Raw genomic sequence first — 21,207 nt, forward strand, 5'->3', positions numbered from 1 at the left:
TACATTTTAAAGCATTTATCAGCCGATATTATCGGACATCCCTATGTTAGAGTGAATCCAAACAATACATTGTAGCTCATGGAGGTTGTCATGTAATGTTTTTTTTCTCCATCCAACTTGACACATTCCTTCAGGACACAACTTCCCAATGTCCTGATTTGGGTGTTTACATTTCATAAGTAGCAAATGTTTCCTTTCTGTAATATATTCATACGTTGTCACAATCCAGTATATGTGCTTGCATATTTACATTTACCTAGCAATGTTATTAGCCTTCTATATGTAATACTCACACTAGTCCTTGTTTGGCAACAGTTTATTCAATGTTGTTGGTGTTTGAGCACCATAACTTGGATATGACACAGTGACTATGTGTGTCAACTGTGCATATTTTACAACAGCGCTGGATGGTGAATGTTGCCAGGACGCATGTCACATGATAGTACTTGGATTAGTTTTTGTTAACTCTCTAGCCAATCTTCTTCTGGAAGTCACGCTTGACCACACAGTCTCCTCCTTAGTCGTCCAGGAAGAAATAGTTCCCACTTTTCTTTTGTTCCGTATCCTGCAGCATATAAAGCAGCACTTTGTTATGCTATATTTACAAATACAATACTGAGCAACCGTGGTTGCCACAACAGTTATGCAACATTAAGTAAATATTGTTACATAATTCATTTGTTGATTGTTGACAGGTCATGTGATCAATGTGTTCTACTTTTTACCTTTGCTTTAAAAACATACCTTGATGGAATTAAGCTTATTGATGCGCGGCCGGAAGTTGTTGGGATCTCGTCTGAACGTGATCTCCAGCAGTGACAGGAAGCGGTTCATACCGGCGAGAAGGCCCTGCGGACTGAGACAGAGATGCTAAAGTCACAAAGCCATCGCCACCACAGTGGCGTGCTCATGCAGCGACACCGCTTACGTGTTGGCCGCCGTCTCCTTGGAGGGAATCCCATCGAAGACAATGACACGGTCTGCCAGGTAGGTGGCCATGATGAAGTCGTGCTCCACCACAAAGGCCGTTTTCTTGGCGTGGAGGATGTATCTGCAACAAACACCCAAAATGATCATACATGAAGATAAAAAAAAACACAGGACAACAGAGCATAGACACTGACCTCTTAATGACCCGGGCAGCCATTAACCTCTGCTCAGAGTCCAAGTAAGCGGATGGCTCGTCGATCAGGTAGACGTCGGCCGGTTTGCCCAAACACAATGTGAGCGCTACTCTTTGCAGCTCACCACCAGACAGGTTCTGAACCTGCATGCACACGCAACACCAACTATTCATTAAGGCCAGTAGATAACATTTGTTTCATTAGTTGTGTAACCTGATTGTGCATCAACAGCTATTCTTCTCAGTGTCTTACGTCCTGGTCGATAATGCTCTCTATCTGCATGGGCTTCATGACGTCTGTGATGAACTGCGGGTGTGTGTAGGCGTCTCTTATCTTATCGTGCAGAAGAGCTCGCACGCTGCCCTGAAGACAACCACAACAAAATGTATTCAGTAGCAAAATTGCTAATCAGCTTTCGTGACATCACCTGCTAGATTCATGAAGAACAAGTTTGTGGACCGACCTTAAACTTTGGACTGATGGTCTGAGGCTTGTAGCTGACGTTGAGGATTGGCACATCACCTTTCAAAACCATGTTAGACTTCACATTCACACTTTCTTCAAATTTTGGTCTATCCTTGAACAAACACAATTGTCTCACCTCCTCCATCTGGTTTAAGTCCCCCAGCCAACATTCTGATGAAGGTGGTCTTCCCTGTACCTGCACATGCACAAACACACATTAAGAACACAAACACGCTGCACATTAATTAGTGTTAGTGCTGTTTTGTACCGTTCTCTCCCAACATGACCATGATCTCAGAGTCTGTGAACTCTCCTTCCTTGATCTCCAGCGTAAAATCCCCCAGAGTCTTCGCCATGTTTGGATACTGACCACATGTCACACATATTAGTATTATGAAGACGAGGAAGGATTTAGAGGACAGGCCGCACTCACCTGGTAGTGCCGCAGTCGCTTCACTTCTTCTTCGTTGGCCGTCTCAGCCACTTTGAAAACCAATGATGTCTCGCGGAAACGCAAGTTTTCTGTGGGAACGTAACCGTCCAGGAAGATGTTGATGCCTAAAAGAGACAAACACCACACAGCTCTCCTTTCAATTAAAGATCACCTGTTGCGCTAAAGTGACCTTTTAATGATGTTCTAACAGCAGTATGTATTCCTCAAGACTGTTTATGAGCACTACATGTGAAACTATCATCTCCCTTACTTGTTTGCTCCAATTTTGAGAGAAGAGGCAATCAAACGCTTGCTTTTGACGTTGTGGCGTCTGGATATCGCAAGATTAAAATAAAAAAAAATAATTTAAAGAAAAGCTGTCTTACAGGCAGAACTTTGTTTTTGTTTTTTTATATAAATAATCAGAACCATATTTGTTTGGCTGTGCGCGAGGGTAGAGCCAGCAAACACTGCTAGCCCCGTGTGTTTCATGCCTTCCTCCATTTGAGTTTCACAACCAATACGCAGTGGCTGTGCAAGTAGAAGCAGGCTAAGTGTCCAACATGGGCACAAAGATGCAACAGAAAAGCAACTCCGAGCCGCAAGACGTCACTGCAACAGCCCAGAAATCAAATCTGTTGTACACATGACAGCTGCAATATAACAGATACAATAGACCCCACCAAGCTCCTAAAATATATTTAACTATATTTATTTTAACATTAATATATTTTCATTTTATTATTTTTGTAGAAACAAGTTCAACCGTTAAAAGCTTATGCATGCAAAGTTAGAAAAGACCCCAAAGTGCACCTGCAATGTTCTCTGAATATAAAAAAAAAAGCTTCCTTGTCCAGTAATATATACCTTGTCATTGTAGTTTTCTTAAAGGCAGGGGTTCTGTCATGAATTCTGGGACCAATGACACCGCCAATGTCCCCCAATCAACCAGTGAGGAGCCCTTACACGGCGGCCCTGCATGTTAAAATCCTGTCTCATTATGAGATAACTATATTGTCATAACCTTACAGTGTGATAATTTAGACAACACTGTATAAAGACATGCACCTGGGGATAGGTTGATTGGCAACACTAAATGGTCCCTACTGTTAAAGTTAAAGTGCCAATGATTGTCACACACACACTAGGTGTGGCGAAATGATTCTCTGCATTTGACCCATCACCCTTGATCACCCCCTAGCAGGTGATGGGAGCAGTGAGCAGCAGCGGTGGCCAGGGAGGTGTGTGAATGTTGTCTGTCTATCTGTGTTGGCCCTGTGATGAGGTGGCGACTTGTCCAGGGTGTACCCCGCCTTCCGCCCGAATGCAGCTGAGATAGGCTCCAGCACCCCCCGCGATCCCGAACGGGACAAGCGGTAGAAAATGGATGGATGGATGGATGGATGGAGAGACACACTATCAGATGACAGGCGTGGACAAACACAGCTCCTTATCATTAAAGCTACAGACAAACAGTTGCATTCTCAGTAGGGCAAACTCACAGCACTTTTGAACGGTCTAAATTACAGCATAATGGCTAAATTTCAGACAACTAGGGAGGTATACAGAGTACCGGTATTTCACGGAAATTTGCTAAGATGCTGTGATAGAGAAGAAGAGGGGAAATAGTTACTTGACAAACACTCGCCTCCATTGACTGGTGTTCACAGGCCATCTCTGTGCCTGCATCGTTGACGAGCGGCCATCTTCAACTACCAAACTTACTCCAAAATACAGAGCTGAACAGTTTCTAAATAACTTCTTTGTGTCAGGTTGTGTTTCTTTCGCAAATTTGATTACTACTTGTTGTCCAAAAGCTGTGTTAAAAACACCAACTACCATTGCTCGGAGGTTGTGTATGTGATCACTGACCTTCATTTGTAAGTTAATAATAACTTGACAGCTTCTAAAACTGTAGTTGGACCAACAGTGTTGAAATAACTGATGCATCTTTGTGTGTGCTTTCTTTTACTTGAAAACATGTCAACTCAATTGTATTGGTATATTAAGATTAAGATTTAAGTACCAATGATTGTCACACACACACTAGATGTGGTGAAATTTGTCCTCTGCATTTGACCCATCCCCTTGGGGAGCAGTAGGCAGCAGCTGCGCCGCGCCCGGGAATCATTTTGGTGATTTAACCCCCAACTCCAACCCTTTGATGCTGAGTGCCAAGCAGGGAGGTTAAGGGTCCCATTTTTATAGTCTCTGGTATGACTCGGCTGGGATTTGAACTCCAACCTACCGATCTCAGGGCGGACACTCTAACCACTAGGCCACTGAGATTAGAGATTAAATCCAGTGTATGCCGCGTCCATTATTATGTTGGTGTGCTTTTTCTTGTTTAGTTGACTTTTTTATTTACTTAAAATGTAAATAAAATGTTGAACTAATCCCTAGTTTTTTTTTTTTTTTTTTTTTAGTACATATGACTTACGTAAAACTGGCAGGTTAAAAACAATGTAAAAATTTTTGATATTATCAACATTTTTTCACCATATACACCCAGCTCTAGGATCTGATAATCGGTTTTGGAATTATCAAAAATAAGGGAGCAATAATAATAAAGCCAATAAAAAGTTGTTTTTTTTCTCCACATCTTTAAATCATTTACATATAGTACCGATAAATACCGCTGTCCATGAGGAATATCAATATCGGTATTGATAAAATCCCAACAATATACATACCTACAGACGACACATCTCTAACACAATATTGTGACACAATTGGTGAAAAATACTCTAATATCAGAATTTTTCCTTAATGTGATTGAAAATGGCGCACTGCCACAGCATTTTCATTGCCGCTAAATCATGCACCAAAACTTAGCCACCGGAAAAAAACTTTGATCACCGAAAACAGTGCTGCCAAAACTGGATGTAAGCAAGACGCACGCTATTCTCTCAGCATGCCTGCAATAGGGACATAACTTTATTATATCCCAGATATACCCGCGGACAGCGATTTACAAATTTGCAAATATTACGCGGACAGTGGCGGCTTTTAAGGAGAGAAAGTCCAACTGGTGCAGCAGCGCGAAGCAAGTGTGACTTCATCCTTGCTGCAGCTTTCTCTTTGTCGAGGACATCGAGAGACAGAAGTAGAGTTCTAAACACAAGTACATTTTATAACATTATCATACCTGTTTTAAATTTTTGTACACATTTGAGCTTTTTAAAGAAAATCACATAGCAGATTATGCGATGACGCCATGGTGACCACGCCCCCACAGGTATCTTGGCAATTTGGGGGAAACCCTGTAAAATGCACTATAATATGGACCCTTTTACAGTGCACAAATATTTGTATAAGACAGATTATGACAATTTACACCATAACATTTAAAAAATAACCAATAGGCAGACTACTTATCAAAGTTCGGTATCAACTCAGTGTGTCTGTGTGTGTACGCATTAAGGCTGAAACGACGCGTCGACGTAGTCGACGTCATCGGTTACGTAAATACGTCGACGCCGTTTTTGTGCGTCGACGCGTCGCATATTTACGTCACACTACCGTCATGGCGAAGCGCAAAGCAGACGATCAAAGCAGACGATGCGAGTGGTGCGAGCGAGGGGGGAAAAGCATGCCAAAAGTGGTCAAAAGTGTGGGAGTATTTCAATAAACGGCCTAATAATGTTGTTGTATGCACACTGTGTCGAGCAGAAATGGCCTATCATAGCAGCACAACGGCTATGAACGAACATTTGAAAAGAAAACCATCAACTAGTCAATCGTCCGCGCGAGCATACGTTGTCATCATTACACAAAAACATGTATGTGTCATTTGTATCTGCTAGGGGTGTAACGGTACGTGTTTTGTATTGAACCGTTTCGGTACGGGGCTTTCGGTTCGGTACGGGGGTGTACCGAACGAGTTTCTAAGCTAAAGCTAACTTTAGCTGCTAAAGTCTTAACAAGCTGCTTCGCTCCTCTGCCTCTGTCTCAGCACGCAGCATTGTCCCACCCACACAACCATCTGATTGGTACACACGCAGCATTGTCCCACCCACACAACCATTTGATTGGTACACACAAAGCATTTTTAGCCAATCAGCAGTGTGTATTCAGAGCGCATGTAGTCAGCGCTTCAGCGTGGAGCAGATAGGTGTTTAGCAGGTGAGCATCAGGCAGCGGACTCTCCCCAAATGATAATAAACATCTCCCAGTCAACTACTAGTAACATCACTATGAGCCCGTTGACCTTCTAGAAATATAAACTGAAGCTCAGCTCACTCGCAGTCCTGGCTTGAGGTGAAGGCTAATTACCTCTCAATTCCAGCCACATCGACCCCTTCTGAGCGCCTATTTTCAGCTGCTGGGAATATTGTAAACAAGAAAAGAAGCAGAGCATGTACACATGCTAACCTTTCTTCATTACAACTGTTAGTCACTCACTGGAATGAGTAGAATTGGTTATTGTGTACTGTGTTGGACTGGATGTTTATTTTGCACATTTTAAAAGCAATACTTAATGTTTACAGTGCTCCAGAATATTTAGATTGGCACTTTTTTGTATTGGATGTTTATCTTTATTTTTGCACATTTTAGCAAATAAGCAATACTTTCACTTTTGTTGAAATGTTAACACTGTTGTTACAGAATATTTCGTTTTGCACTTTTTTGTATTGGATGTTTATCTTTATTTTTGCACATTTTAAAGCAAAATAAGCAATACTTTTACTTTTGAAATGCTTATACTATTGCAGAATATTAAGATTTGCACTGGATGTTGACTTTTATATTTGCACATTAAAAAGCAAATAAGCTACTTTTAATTTTGTTAAATGTTAAAAGTTTTAAATGTTTACATTGTTACAGAATATTTAGTCATGTTGTTGTCAATGTTGACTGAGTGGCCATACTTCTTTTTTTTTGTAAATAAAAGCCATGCCTTTTGAAAAAACGGGCCTACATCTATTTTTTCATCTTCATTTTGAATAAAAAAATAATCGGTAAAAGGAAAAAAAATCTATAGATTAATCGGAAAAAATCTATAGATTAACCGATTAATCGAAATAAATAATCTATAGATTAATCGATAGAAAAATAATCGTTAGCTGCAGCCTTAGTACGCATGCATGTGTTGGCGCCTGCATGTTACCTTCTCGCACGCTGAAGGGCATGGTGACAACTCCATAGGCACTCGGGACACCATACAGGCAGCAGATGAAGTCAGACAAGTAATCCAAAACGCTCAAGTCGTGTTCCACCACAATAACATATCTTAAAACACACACACAGAACAAGTGGATAAAGTAACACTAATGTGATCCTACTTTAAAGGGGAACTGCACTTTTTGGGGAATTGTGCCTATTATTCACAATCCTTATGCAAGTCAAGAACACATATGTTTCTCCATTAAGGTTTTATATAGATGGTGTAAGTATATATGTAATGTAACAGGCACATTTAGAATAACATTTAATATTTACATATTTTGATCATTGTAAGCATACGCAGTGCATTAATTTCCAGAAACGCATCACAACGTTCGCTTTTTTCTTTCCAGTACATCAGTGATTACTGCTCATTGCGGACTTTGAGAGCCAACAAACATTTTTGGAATTTTGCCTATAAATAATACTTAAGAGAGACAAGAACGTGTCTTTTTTAGGGCTGCAACTAACGATTAATTTGATAATCGATTAATCTGTCGATTATTACTTCGATTAATCGATTAATAATCGGACAAAGGAGACAAACTACATTTCTATCCTTTCCAGTGTTTTATTGAAGAAAAAAAAGCATACTGGCACCATACTTATTTTGATTATTGTTTCTCAGCTGTTTTTACATGTTGCAGTTTATAAAAAAATAATAAAAATAAAAATTGCCTCTGCGCATGCGCATAGCATAGATCCAACGAATCGATGACTAAATTAATCGCCAACTATTTTAATAATCGATTTTAATCGATTAGTTGTTGCAGCCCTAGTCTTTTTTAATGCATTCTAACTCGGAAATAATTGGAAATAAAACTCAGTTTACAATGAAGCCTATGGGAGCCATGAAGTCATACATGGTCTATTCCGACCATAAAACCCATTTAATTAAACATCCAATAAGCGGCAACAATACTGCGTTTACATTTTGTGACCTGAATATCAACCATGTATTAGCGATATTGTTAATATAAGCACTAATGTTAAAGACTTATTATACTGCTGTATTGACATCACGAGCTGGTGAGCTGCTTTCTCATGAAAGTTAATTCTAGATTATAAATCATGCCTCTCATCTTGATAGTAAAATGAAGTAAACTTTAATAGCCAACATAGACCAGGAGATGGCGAAAAATATGCTTTGTTCCACCCACTTTTTTTCTTTGCAATTATTCTTCATCTAAACAGGAATACATCAAAATCCTATTAGTCAGCATACTGACTGATGTACACTAAGTAATGTTTTATTATGCTTGTTGGTTATCATGAAGTGTGCCATGATTAGTAGTAGTTGTTAATTGTTGAAAAAAAAAGCGAGCATTGTGATGCATTTGTGAAATGAATGCGCCGCCGTATGCTTAAAATAATAAAATAGGTTACATGTGCCTTACAATACGAAGGTCCTGAGTTCAATCCCGGGCTCGGGTTCTTTCTGTGTGGAGTTTGCATGTTCTAAGTACCCTCCGGGGACTCCGGCTTCCAAAGACATGCACCTCGGGATAGGTTGATTGGCAACACTAAATTGGCCCTAGTGTGTGTGAATGTTGTCTGTCTATCTGTGTTGGCCCTGCGATGAGCTGGCGACTTCTCCAGGGTGTACTCCGCCTTCCGTCCGAATGCAGCTGAGATAGGCTCCAGCACCCACCGCGACCCCAAAAGGGACAAGCGGTAGAAAATGGATGGGCTGGATGGATACTTGTGTAGCGCTTTTCTACCTTCAAGGTACTCAAAGCGCTCTGACACTATTTCCACAGTCACCCATACATTCACACTGATGGCAGGAGCTGCCATGCAAGGCCCTAACCATGACCCATCATGAGCGAGGGTGACGTGTCTTGCTAAAGGACACAACGGAAGCCGGGGATTGAACCAGGAACCCTCTAGGTTGCTGGCACAGCTACTCTACAAACCGAGCCCCGGCGTCCCCATATTACATGTTATTATGAATGTGCCTGTTACTACATTACATATATACTCACGGTGTGTATATGAAACCTTGATGGAGGTGTTTGGATGTTTTTTTCAGTGCTTTATAGGCAGAATAGAGAAACTCCCATAGGCTCCACTGTAAGCGGACTTTTGCTAACATTTGTTAGAGTGCATAAAAAAATAAAAACGTGTGCTTGTTTTACATAAGGACTGAATGATAAGCAACATTTTTTTTAAATAGGTGCAGTTCCCGTTTAAGGCTTAAACAAACTCACCTGTCCGGCGTGATGAGTGAGCGGATGGTAATGGCAGCCTTCAGCCTCTGCTTCACATCTAAGTAGCTGGACGGCTCGTCAAACATGAAACTGCAGCAGAGAAATAAAAAGGTGTCAGTTTATGAGGCACCAATCAACTTGAAGAAACTGTAGCGGCGTCAGCGGTGGGCTTTCTTACATGTCAGCTCTCTGAATGCAGACGACTGCACAGGCGAACCTCTGAAGCTCCCCTCCAGACAAGTCCTCCACATTCCTTTCACGCAGGTGAGTCAGATCTTTCCAGCAACAAGACAACTGATCACAACACTTTCTCCAGCTAATAATAACAGGGTACTTTTGTTTTTAGGTCTTACCGAGCTGTTTGCAAACCACATTTTGCGTGTCTGTGTCATCTTTTCTACTCAGGATGGCGCCTACTGACCCCTATAGGCACAAATGAACTATTAGAGCCACAAAAAACAGAACAAACACCCAAAGGGACCCGAGCGTCTATAACGCTTACCTTGACAGTTTTTGGGATCTGGTCCACATACTGCGGCTTAACAATGGCCCGCAGATCATCCTCCAGTATTTTGGTGAAATAGTTCTGCAGCTCCGAACCTCGAAAGTAGGTCAATATCTCCTGCCAGTCTGGAGGATTCTGGTACGTGAAGGCACAGCAAAATGACTTTCTGCCTCTTTTGTAAGTGTGCGCGTAACAACTCACATCGAACTTTCCGAGGTTAGGTTTCTGTTTTCCAGCCAGAATTTTCAGCGCTGTGGACTTGCCGATACCATTGGTCCCAACCAGCCCCAGAACCTCCCCCGGTCTCGGAATGGGCAATCTGCAGGCACGCGATCGTCAAAGCCTGACGTAGTTTATGGCATGACTTAAAGTTTTAGATGAATAATTGTAGTACCGGTGCAATTTGAAGGAATTGGCGCAGTATCTGTGTGTGGTCTCTTTCTCCAGGTTACTGGGCAGGTTGACTATGGACAGTGCTCCAAAAGGGCATTTCTGAAAAGACAAAATGACGTCGCATGAAGCAGGATGTGGTCTTTACCGCCGTATCGTCTCGGCTAAAGAGGGTAGTACCTTGATGCAAATTCCACAACCGATACAAAGTGACTCCGAGATCCAAACAATCTTACTCTGGGGGGTTACTTCGATGCACAGCTTCCCTGTCGACATCAACATTTGTTAGCCTCTTCAACTACAGCGGGACCACACTCCCTCACCACAGACTCACCCATGCGGACCACCGGGCAGCTCTTCTTGCACTCCTGTCGACACTTTTTGGGTTTGCATTTGTCATGGTTGACTATGGCAATCCTGGTGTTTTTGTCTGCCATGATGGGCCGCTGCTACAATGGACACCGGGACCCGCGGAGCTGAAAGCAAATTGGATAGGTTTAGCTCGAGGGTTCAAAATGAATAATTAGTTTGCCCACTTAAATTGTACTATGCCGTTCGTTTAGAGTTGAGTGCCATTATTGTGTGACACCACACTATTGCATTTGGGGGCCATTGGACCATACTACTATGTGATGCACCTGTATCAAACTCGAGGCCCAGGGGCCAGATCTGGCCGCCACATCATTTTATGCGGCCTGCGAAAGCCTGGAAATTATAAGTATCGCGAATGAGTGTAGTACATTTTTCTTACAAAATGTATTCGTTTTTTAATTTTTGGCAGAAAAAAATACATGTACTGCATTCAATTGCTTATTTTATACTTTTATATGATCTATTAAAGCAACAAATATTACATCATACAATACAGACATCCATCCATCCATTTTCTACCGCTTATCCCGTTCGGGGTAGCGGGGAGTGCTGGAGCCTATCTCAGCTGCATTTGGGCAGTAGGCAGGGTACACCATGGACAAGTCGCCACCTCATCGCAGGGCCAAAACAGATAGACAGACAACATTCACACACTAGGGCCAATTTTGTGTTGCCAATCAACCTAAATTGGCCCTCCGGCTTCCTCCCACCTCCAAAAAGGTGGGAGGAAGCCGGAGTACCCGGAGGGAACCCACGCAGAGAACATGCAAACTACACACAGAAAGATCTCGAGCTCAGGATCGAACCCAGGACCTTCGTATTGTGAGGTACAGGCACTAACCCCTGTTCCACCGTGCTACCCACATTCCAGACATTTTTCTTGTAAAAATAAAAATGAATACTTAAAGGCCTACTGAAACCCACTACTACCGACCACGCAGTCTGATAGTTTATATATCAATGATGAAATCTTAACATTATAACACATGCCAATACGGCCGGGTTAACTTATAAAGTGACATTTTAAATTTGCCGCTAAACTTCCGGTTCGAAACGCCTCTGAGGATGACGTATGCGTGTGACGTAGCCCGGCGTACACGGGTATGCCTTCCACATTGAAGCCGATACGAAAAAGCTCTGTTTTCATTTCATAATTCCACAGTATTCTGGACATCTGTGTTCGTGAATCTGTTTCAATCATGTTCATTGCATTATGGAGAAGGAAGCCGAGCAAGCAAAGAAGAAAGTTGTCGGTGCGAAATGGACGTATTTTTCGAACGTAGTCAGCCACAACAGTACACAGCCGGCGCTTCTTTGTTTACATTCCCGAAAGATGCAGTCAAGATGGAAGAACTCGGATAACAGAGACTCTAACCAGGAGGACTTTTGATTTGGATACACAGACGCCTGTAGAGAACTGGGACAACACAGACTCTTACCAGGATTACTTTGATTTGGATGACAAAGACGCAGACGTGCTACTGTGAGTATGCAGCTTTGGCTTTTTTTTGCGTATGTACGTAACTTTTTTAAAATATATAAGCTTTATGAACCTTGGGTTAGGTGAACGGTCTTTTGGGCTGAGTGATTGTGTGTGTTGATCATGTGTTTGAATTGTATTGGCGTATTCTATGGAGCTAGGAGCTAGCAGAGGAGCTAGGAGCTAGCATAACACGTACCGTACCGTACGTGCGCGTCACGTACGTAACTTTTTAAAAATATATAAGCTTTATGAACCTTGGGTTAGGTGAACGGTCTTTTGGGCTGAGTGATTGTGTGTGTTGATCAGGTGTTTGAATTGTATTGGCGTGTTCTATGGAGCTAGGAGCTAGCAGAGGAGCTAGGAGCTAGCATAACAAACACGCAGGTGTTATTATGCAGGATTAATTTGTGGCATATTAAATATAAGCCTGGTTGTGTTGTGGCTAATAGAGTATATATATGTCTTGTGTTTATTTACTGTTGTAGTCATTCCCAGCTGAATATCAGGTACCGTGAGTATGCAGCCTTGGCTGCTAAACATTCGATAACTTGACCGTATGTGCGCGTCACGTACGTAACTTTTTAAAAATATATAAGCTTTATGAACCTTGGGTTAGGTAAACGGTCTTTTGGGCTGAGTGATTGTGTGTGTTGATCAGGTGTTTGAATTGTATTGGCGTGTTCTATGGAGCTAGGAGCTAGCAGAGGAGCTAGGAGCTAGCATAACAAACACGCAGGTGTTTTTATGCAGGATTAATTTGTGGCATATTAAATATAAGCCTGGTTGTGTTGTGGCTAATAGAGTATATATATGTCTTGTGTTTATTTACTGTTGTAGTCATTCCCAGCTGAATATCAGGTCACCCCCGGCTCTCACAGCATCTTCCCTATCTGAATAGCTTCAACTCCCCACTAGTCCTTCACTTGCACTTTACTCATCCACAAATCTTTCATCCTCGCTCAAATTAATGGGGAAATTGTCGCTTTCTCGGTCCGAATCTCTCTCACTTCATGCGGCCATCATTGTAAACAATAGGGAACTTTGCGTATATGTTCAACTGACTACGTCACGCTACTTCCGGTAGGTGCAAGCCTTTTTTTTTATCAGATACCAAAAGTTGCAATCTTTATCGTCGTTGTTCTATACTAAATCCTTTCAGCAAAAATATGGCAATATCGCGAAATGATCAAGTATGACACATAGAATAGATCTGCTATCCCCGTTTAAATAAAAAAAATTCATTTCAGTAGGCCTTTAAATATCTGCTTGCTTGAGCCATAACTGCGACATGGCCCACAATGAAGATGAGTTTGACATCCCTGCTCTCATGGAATCCACTAAATCATGCCACACACTACGCAATTACAACACAATTAATGAGTGATTTAGTGTTTCTGCTGTCTAACCACCAGTATTGATAGTCACGCCAGACTTATAAGCTCTCAAACAAACGAGGCCTACAAATTCTAGCTGATACGTTCATTTTTATTTGATTTCCATTTTTTTCAATTCATAACCTATCATGCCATCGACAAGAACAGAATAAAGAAAATCAACAATACAGGGTGACAATTAATTTACTGTAACTCTATACACAGATCTGTGTGAAAGGGAAATGGCAGCAGTAATTTCTTATCTGTCCCCAGCAATGTTTTATAGATATGCCATCTCAACGTTTACCCGTCATATATTTAAACATATTGAACTCTAATATCAGCGAGGGACGAAAATGTAAATTTTGAGGTAAAATATGTTAAGTGTGGAGCGGTTCTCCTCCCAACGCACTACAAACATTTGACATTCTTTTAACAATGTATAACAATAATCGCAAAAACAGCTAAACGTGCAGAAAATGTTGGTATATTTTAACCATGCGGTTTAAATGAACACGACAGCAACCACGTAAGACGCGTTATTAGCGCTATTGCTAACAGCTAGCTTAGCTTTAGCACGGTGCTTATTAGCGACAGGCGGCCTACACAGCTGTTCGCCATCTAATTAAGTCGCTTCCGAGGTAGTTCTCACAGAAAAGCGGACACATCAGACATGTCCACTTACCCCACCTCGGGCCCAGTTGTCAGAAATAGGAAGGACAGAAGAATATGGTTGATGACAACAACAAAAAAATCCACCGCAAAACTTCTCACAAGCAACGTGTTCCGCTACAGGATGCCGGCCGGAAAGATGGCGGACACTGCGAGGAATGGGCGCGACCACACAGCTGGTGACGTCAGCAAAACGCGACAAGTAGCCCAGACAAGTCTTTCCAAGCTGCTTCTTCAACACATTTTGGCGAATTGGTTGCTACAAATCATTTGATGTATTCGCCCTGTCTCGGTCACACGCGGTAAGTTTAACATATTTTAGACATCAATTCCTGTTTGTTTCTGCAATTGGCAGGGAGGACACATTGGCTGCTGTCTAGGGCTGTGAATCTTTGGGTGTCCCACGATTCGATTCAATATTGATTCTTGGGGTCACGATTCGATTCAAAATCTATTTTTTTTTCAATTGAACGCGATTTTCTATTCATTCAATACATAGGATTTCAGCAGGATCTACCCCAGTCTGCTGACATGCAAGCAGTAGTAGATTTTTGTGTAAAGCTTTTATAATTGTAAAGGACAATGTTTTATCAACTGATTGCAATAATGTACATTTGTTTTAACTATTAAATGAACCAAAAATATGACTTATTTTATCTTTGTGAAAATATTGGACACCGTGTGTTGTCAAGCTTATGAGATGCGATGCAAGTGTAAGCCACTGTGACACTATTGTTCTTTTTTTATTTGTTATAAATGTCTAATGATGTCAATGAGGGATTTTTAATCACTGCTATGTTGAAATTGTAACTAATATTGATACTGTTGTTGATAATATTAATTTTTGTTTGACTACTTTTGGTTTGTTCTGTGTCGTGTTTGTGTCTCCTCTCAATTGCTCTGTTTATTGCAGTTCTGAGTGTTGCTGGGTCGGGTTTGGTTTTGGAATTGAATTGCATTGTTATGGTATTACTGTGTATTGTTTTGTTAGATTGATTAATTAAAAAAAATATATATATATTTTTAAAATAGATAAATACAAAAATAAAAAATCTATTTAAAAAAAAAAGAGAATCGATTCTGAATCGCACAACGTGAGAATCGCGATTCGAATTCGAATCTATTTTTTCCCACACCCACCCCTACTGCTGCCTACCGTAAACTTCGCTTAAATTGTATGTTTATCTCATGTCTTAAAACATCTATATTTGAATATAAATAGTGTACACTTAGTCACAATGAAGTAAGTGAACTATTAGTTGCTCTTTTTCATTCAAAATTATCTGAGCCTTTGTAATGAAGTAGTATGAGATGCAGTAGCTTGAGAAAAATAAAGAAAAACATGTGTTCCTACAGTGAGAGGGGGTAAAAGCCACACAATTAGTGTTCCGTGAGTACTGAATCATCTGAGGGGAGACTCCCTCTGCCACACTTGAGAAAACCCTTGTTTAAGAGGATGGCTACGCCGAGCAAAACGCCTCCTGGACCCGATCCCAAGCAGCTGGAGCGGACCGGTACCGTGCGGGAGATTGGGTCCCAGGCAGTGTGGTCACTGTCCTCCTGCAAGCCTAGTGAGTCTCACAACAGCAGCGTAACATCTTAAGTTTGTCTGCTGAGAAGCTGCTCCTCGCTCTTGCAGGCTTCGGCGTGGACCAGCTGAGAGACGACAACCTGGAGACGTACTGGCAGTCAGACGGGTCCCAGCCTCACCTGGTGAACATCCAGTTTAGGTATTGCCGGGACTTTGCGTGCCATCTTTCTTTGTCTTTCTGTGCTTGACATTCGCTTGCTGCTGCGCCAAGGAGGAGGACAAGGGTGAAGATGCTGTGTATTTACGCCGACTACAAATCGGATGAGAGCTACACTCCCAGTAAGATCTCCGTCAGAGTGGGCAACAACTTTCACAACCTTCAAGAAGTCAGGGTGAGCGCTTGGGACATTCTTTAAAAAAAAAAAAAGTGTGAGTGTGCCTGACGTCTTTGCCGTCCTCTTCTTCCATGCAGCAGCTGGAGATGGTGGAGCCCAGCGGATGGATTCACATCTCGCTCCTCAACCAGGTTTGCATGCAACATGTAGAAACGAGGCAGGTCAATCCACAAGTCATATACCAACTTCACTTTTTAGCAGACAAACGAGCCCATCAGTACCTTTATGATCCAGATTGCAGTGCTGGCCAACCACCAGAATGGCAGAGACACGCACATGCGCCAGATCAAGGTCTACACGCCGGTGGAGGAGAGCTCCATCGGCATGTTTCCACGATGCACCACTGTGGACTTTATGATGTACCGCACCATCAGGTGACCTGCACCGCCACTTTGGATTTGTTTTCACAATGGACTGTCAGGTGTTGGCTCATGCCACGCCATCTGAACCACTGCCGTGCCTCCTTACTATTTTGAATTAAATGTTTTACATACCAAGCATCATTCAAAGAATACATATGACTAAACATGTACATAAAAACCAACATATTACAAGACTGTCCAAATTACTTTAACATTTGTTAATTTCCTATACGTTCGATACACACTACAGTACTCACAAAAAGCTGGAGACAAAACCAAAGCGCACGACCACCTTTGTAGTCGGACCCAACCTGAGCCTCCCTAACTCTAGAAATAATATCATTACTGGACTATTGCAGATGAACATTTCTTAAATTACTTTGTAGAAATAAAGGTTAAATGTTTTTAATATATAATTATCAGAAATGACCTGCAGTAAAACGCTAAAATCCTGTCTGTATCAATTGAGAATTGTAGTTTACCAATGCAGTATGATGGGAAACAAATGCCATACGTCATAAAAATTTAATAATCACCAGCTTGTTCGTTCATTGCAGTTCACTGTGGCACCTTGAGAGGGAGACTAATACCATTATAATAGTAAATACCAGGTTCACGTTTTTAAGAAAGACTGGTAATAAGTTATTTGCTAAAATAGGTTTGAACACATTTTATTTTTATTTTCATTTTATTGAACACATTTTATTTTACCCCAAAGTGTATGTATGTATATATATATATATATATATATATATATATATATATATATATATATATATATATATATATATATATATATATATAGGTATATATATATATATAGGTATATATATATGCTACAACCCAATCAGTATCAATTGTGGCAGTTCCCCGTTACCAGTAGATATAGCCATTGACCCCATATTGTTTTATACTAATAAAGTTAGTGTGCGAGTAAAGTTACACTGACGCAGAAAGTGGCCGTCAGTTGCCATGGTCACAGACTGAGCCTCGGCCAACTACAGTCACTTAGTTAATTTACATTGATCAGTTGTGTCTCTCCCAATTACCTTGAGTGCTTTTGAAAAAAGCTTTATCAGGCATTTTAAATCAGACCGAATCAAACTGCCACCTTGATATAGGTTGCAGCATTTTTAACAGGATATCCTTCTGGTTCAAGTGCACATGACAATAGTCGAGTTTGTTTTAGTACCCAAACCATACAATTAAAAGTGGAAAAAACCTTACCGGCTGCCTTAACAGGAAGATGTTGGCTCACCTGTCAAGCTATTTTCACAAGTTGCTATGATTTAAACGTACATATTGTCAGTCTTGTTAATGGACAGTGCAAGAGAACAAATGCAATGTTAGCCTTCCTTCTAAAGCATAGTTGTGAAGAATCTACTGTAAGTGACTCTTCACCACCCTTATCAGTGAGTCAGCATTTTACAAAAGTTCTGTTTATTGACACTTCTCTGCTCCTCATTCCTCCTTTAGTTTTTTTCCAAATAGAAAAAACAGAATATGTACACCCTTTTGTTTTGCAATTTACATTATCTTACACGATCACACACATACACAACCCAACATCCAGAGATGAAAACGTGCACAGATAGCACCTGTTGCTAGGGCAAACTCCACCAAACATCCACCAACTTGTTGTAGGTGTTGCTTGGCAACACATCCCATCAGCTGCATACCTGGTAGAGAGGAATTGTTTTTAATTATCGATCCTATTCTCTCCTTAAAACTTCAGTATTGTATTTGTGGATTATTTGGTGTTCATTGTTCAGATAATTAAGTCCCAAATCATAATTTTCAGTGGTCATCTAAAACCAGTCATCAGTAATTATTGGGATAGAAAAGAAATTAGTTAGCACTGGATGAAAAACATATTTTGCTGTGTTTGGCCAGCCAGTATTTGGCTGTGTATGTGCAAATAGTTGATTGATGACAAACCTAATGAGGGAAATGATCCCCAATGATCTCGTCCACCAACTTTTTTAACTTCCACACACGCCAAAATACACTGAACAACACTGATTCAAAATGAGGTCTGTTGCTATGGCAACACTGATGCGATCAGTGTTAAGCGCCTCATTGGCTAGCAGCAATAAGTACTGCCTCCTCTCGCTACATTCATCCCCTCGACATTCACTTGTTGTCATGGAAATGTTTAGCTTTATCAAACTGCCACCTTCAAGTTCGCTGCCGCCCCAGACTTTGGTTAAAGACGTAAGCTGGTCAGTTCTTAGTAAATAATATCCTCTTTTCCGTCGTCCTTGTCCGACTCGGTCTGTTTCTTTGGGTCTGTCTGTCTGTCATCCAAGTCGAAGTCCAGCACCAGGAGTTTGGTCCCTTCTGTCCCATTCCTGCTGCCAGCAGCACATACCAATCGAGTGTCTGAGGCTTTGATGCGCCACACCACGCCACCTGTTGGGAAAATTTCCACATCATAATGGCTTCATTGAAAAAGGACAAAAAGTAGAACAGTGGACACTCACCAGATTGCCGACTCTGCAGTGCCACCACATCCCGCAGCCAGGCACCGGTCCGGAGATCCCACAATTTGACCGTTCCATCATCCGAGCTGGACAGAACCAGATCTCTGCAGAACTGCAAGCATGTCACCGCCGACTGGTGCTTGTTGGGACCTGATGGGAACACCGTCGCACTGGGACTTTACATTTTTGACAAGACAAGTTTTTGTGAGCTTTTCATGACGACTTACCTTGCAGCGTGTGCAGACACTGCCCAGTCCGGATATCCCACACTCGCACAGTGGAGTCAGCATTCCCAGACACCAGGATGTGGTCACGCAGCTCCATCCCACTGGTCAGTGACTGGTGGCCTGTCAGTGTGTGGACACACCCACCTGGAGGAAGACACGCCAACTTGAACACTACTTTCACCATGCTCTTCTGCACAATGGTAAATGTCCCACCTGTCTCTACATCCCACACTCGGATGGAAGTGTCCAACGAGCCGCTCACCACAAAGGCGCCATCGAACTGCAGTGAATAAACTCTGTTGGTGTGCCCCTGCAGAGTGTGCAGGCATGCCTCCGACTCAGGGTCCCACACTTTCACCATGTAGTCGTATCCTCCCGACACCACGCGGCGACCGTCGTACTGGACGCAGCGAACCGCCGCCACGTGACCAGTCAGCACATGCTCGCAGCGGCCTGTCGTTACATCCCACACGCGCAGTGTTGTGTCCCGGGAGCCTGACACCACCCTGAGAGAGGTCACGGTTGGCACTTTTTAATCTGTTCACCCACTTTGCAGTAAAAAAATTACACCCAATGATGTAACTCTTCTATTTCTGAACAGCTGCACACAAAAGGGAAACGGGCACCAGAATGTTTTCTGTGCAGTTACTTTTCTGATAGCTACACCACATAGTGGCAATTCTGTGGAGCCTCCATGGTCAATGCGGGCACAGCATGATGACACCAAAACAGACATTCTGTTTCAACACCAATGATGTTGTCATTCTGTCGTCACAATTATTGCTTTATTGATGTGCTTTTGGTGCATGGCAACATGACAGGGAAACCGCTAAATCCTACCCTGGACTCTAATGGGTTAAACCCCAAAGTGTAATTGACTGGAAATTTCTCACAAAGCTCAATGTGTTTAGATGTGACTATTTCCCACAAATTTGGCACACACCTTTAGGGGACTGACGAGCACCTGCCTGTAAAATAGTTTTTGGTTTGGTTTGCTGTCATTGTTTTTATATACGATTTAGGCAACAGGATCACTATGTATTGCATTTTTTATTATATATATATAATTTACTTCTATGCTATTTATAACCTACTTATTTAAATTCTTATGTCCATATATAGAGGTGTAACAATTCGTTTTAACGATTCAATCTTTTTGTTTGCTGATACGATTCAGGGGCGATCTTTTTTTTATAACGATAAGATCCGAAACGTGCAGCATGGTGGAACAGAGGTTAGTGTGTGTAACTCACAATACGAAGGTTCTGGGTTCGCGCCCCGCTTGGGGTCTTTCTGTGTGGAGTTTGCATGTTCTCCCCGTGACTGCGTGGGTTCCCTCCGGGTACTCCGGCTTCCTCCCACCTCCAAAGACATACACCTGGTAATAGGTTGATTGGCAACACTAAATTGGCTCTAGTGTGTGAATGTTGTCTGTGTTGGCCCTGCGATGAGATGGCGATTTGTCCAGGGTGTACCCTGCCTTCCGCCTGAATGCAGCTGAGATAGGCTCCAGCACCCCCCGCGACCCCGAGAACGACAAGTGGTAGAAAATGGATGGAAGATCCGAAACTATTCAATGAGGTGAAATCTATTCAGTAACTTTTTAGCAAAAAAAAATCAACAAGTGTGAATAGTCAATAGTGGTTACTGGATACTGCAGGTGAGGTTTCCTATATTCCTGTTATACAGGGAATTCTGTATTAATGACGTATGGATACAAACAAGCAAGTAAACAATTAATGGCCAATGCTTTCGCATCTTATTTGAATAAAGTGCAAGCAGAAACCCTTTTTGCTCACATTTTCAACATTCAAGCAAGTTTCAATAAAAGTACAGTACACACACACACACTACACTTACTGTTTTGTGCCGTTTGCGTTTATGACTTTTCTCGACCACTGTAATTATCCGCCATTTTTGTTTTGCGGAAGCCACAGACGGGAAAAAAAGACTTAACTTTTTAAAATCTTTTACAATCAAATCAAATTATAAATGCTAAACTTTATATAAAGTCTG

The 21,207-nt window shown here is 41.7% G+C and overlaps 3 protein-coding genes across 9 annotated transcripts in view; 1 reads left to right on the forward strand and 2 right to left on the reverse strand.

Moving 5' to 3' along the window:
* Window positions 1-300: 300 nt before the first annotated feature.
* Window positions 301-14,424, reverse strand: LOC133662106 (ATP-binding cassette sub-family E member 1). Of its 2 annotated transcripts, none has more exons than XM_062065799.1 (19): window positions 14,296-14,424; window positions 10,628-10,769; window positions 10,474-10,559; window positions 10,298-10,395; window positions 10,105-10,222; window positions 9,901-10,038; window positions 9,752-9,821; window positions 9,577-9,673; window positions 9,399-9,488; window positions 7,133-7,254; window positions 2,023-2,147; window positions 1,858-1,954; window positions 1,726-1,785; window positions 1,588-1,646; window positions 1,377-1,487; window positions 1,125-1,267; window positions 929-1,051; window positions 745-856; window positions 301-565 (listed from the first exon to the last, which is right to left on the reverse strand). In XM_062065799.1, exons 2-19 carry the CDS (start codon window positions 10,728-10,730, stop codon window positions 518-520), a joined length of 1,800 nt encoding a protein of 599 aa, XP_061921783.1. In that variant the 5' UTR covers window positions 10,731-10,769; window positions 14,296-14,424; the 3' UTR covers window positions 301-517. The 2 variants fall into 2 exon arrangements, with proteins under 2 accessions (XP_061921783.1, XP_061921782.1); XM_062065798.1 differs by having other exon boundaries at window positions 306-565; window positions 14,207-14,365.
* LOC133662109 (anaphase-promoting complex subunit 10) lies at window positions 14,189-16,928 on the forward strand. 4 transcript variants are annotated; one of them, XM_062065803.1, is made up of 6 exons: window positions 14,189-14,495; window positions 15,550-15,764; window positions 15,833-15,923; window positions 15,996-16,116; window positions 16,197-16,280; window positions 16,354-16,928. In XM_062065803.1, exons 2-6 carry the CDS (start codon window positions 15,650-15,652, stop codon window positions 16,495-16,497), a joined length of 555 nt encoding a protein of 184 aa, XP_061921787.1. In that variant the 5' UTR covers window positions 14,189-14,495; window positions 15,550-15,649; the 3' UTR covers window positions 16,498-16,928. The 4 variants fall into 4 exon arrangements, with proteins under 4 accessions (XP_061921787.1, XP_061921788.1, XP_061921786.1 ...); XM_062065804.1 differs by having other exon boundaries at window positions 14,191-14,495; window positions 16,197-16,250; window positions 16,354-16,926; XM_062065802.1 differs by having other exon boundaries at window positions 14,194-14,495; window positions 16,197-16,250; window positions 16,321-16,923.
* A 1,004-nt stretch (window positions 16,929-17,932) lies between these two features.
* LOC133662110 (F-box/WD repeat-containing protein 7-like) overlaps window positions 17,933-21,207 on the reverse strand; it is a 36,032-nt gene continuing 32,757 nt past the window's right edge. For all 3 annotated transcript variants that reach the window (XM_062065807.1, XM_062065805.1, XM_062065806.1), the window contains 4 exons: window positions 19,405-19,697; window positions 19,192-19,335; window positions 18,965-19,114; window positions 17,933-18,893 (listed from right to left, as the gene is read on the reverse strand). In XM_062065807.1, the coding sequence (XP_061921791.1) occupies window positions 18,712-18,893; window positions 18,965-19,114; window positions 19,192-19,335; window positions 19,405-19,697 (769 nt within the window). In that variant the 3' untranslated portion in view covers window positions 17,933-18,711. The remainder of the gene's footprint in view (window positions 18,894-18,964; window positions 19,115-19,191; window positions 19,336-19,404; window positions 19,698-21,207) is intronic.

Source organism: Entelurus aequoreus, linkage group LG12 (genome assembly GCF_033978785.1).
Source record: "Entelurus aequoreus isolate RoL-2023_Sb linkage group LG12, RoL_Eaeq_v1.1, whole genome shotgun sequence".
In the NCBI taxonomy this organism is placed as follows: Eukaryota; Metazoa; Chordata; class Actinopteri; order Syngnathiformes; family Syngnathidae; genus Entelurus; species Entelurus aequoreus.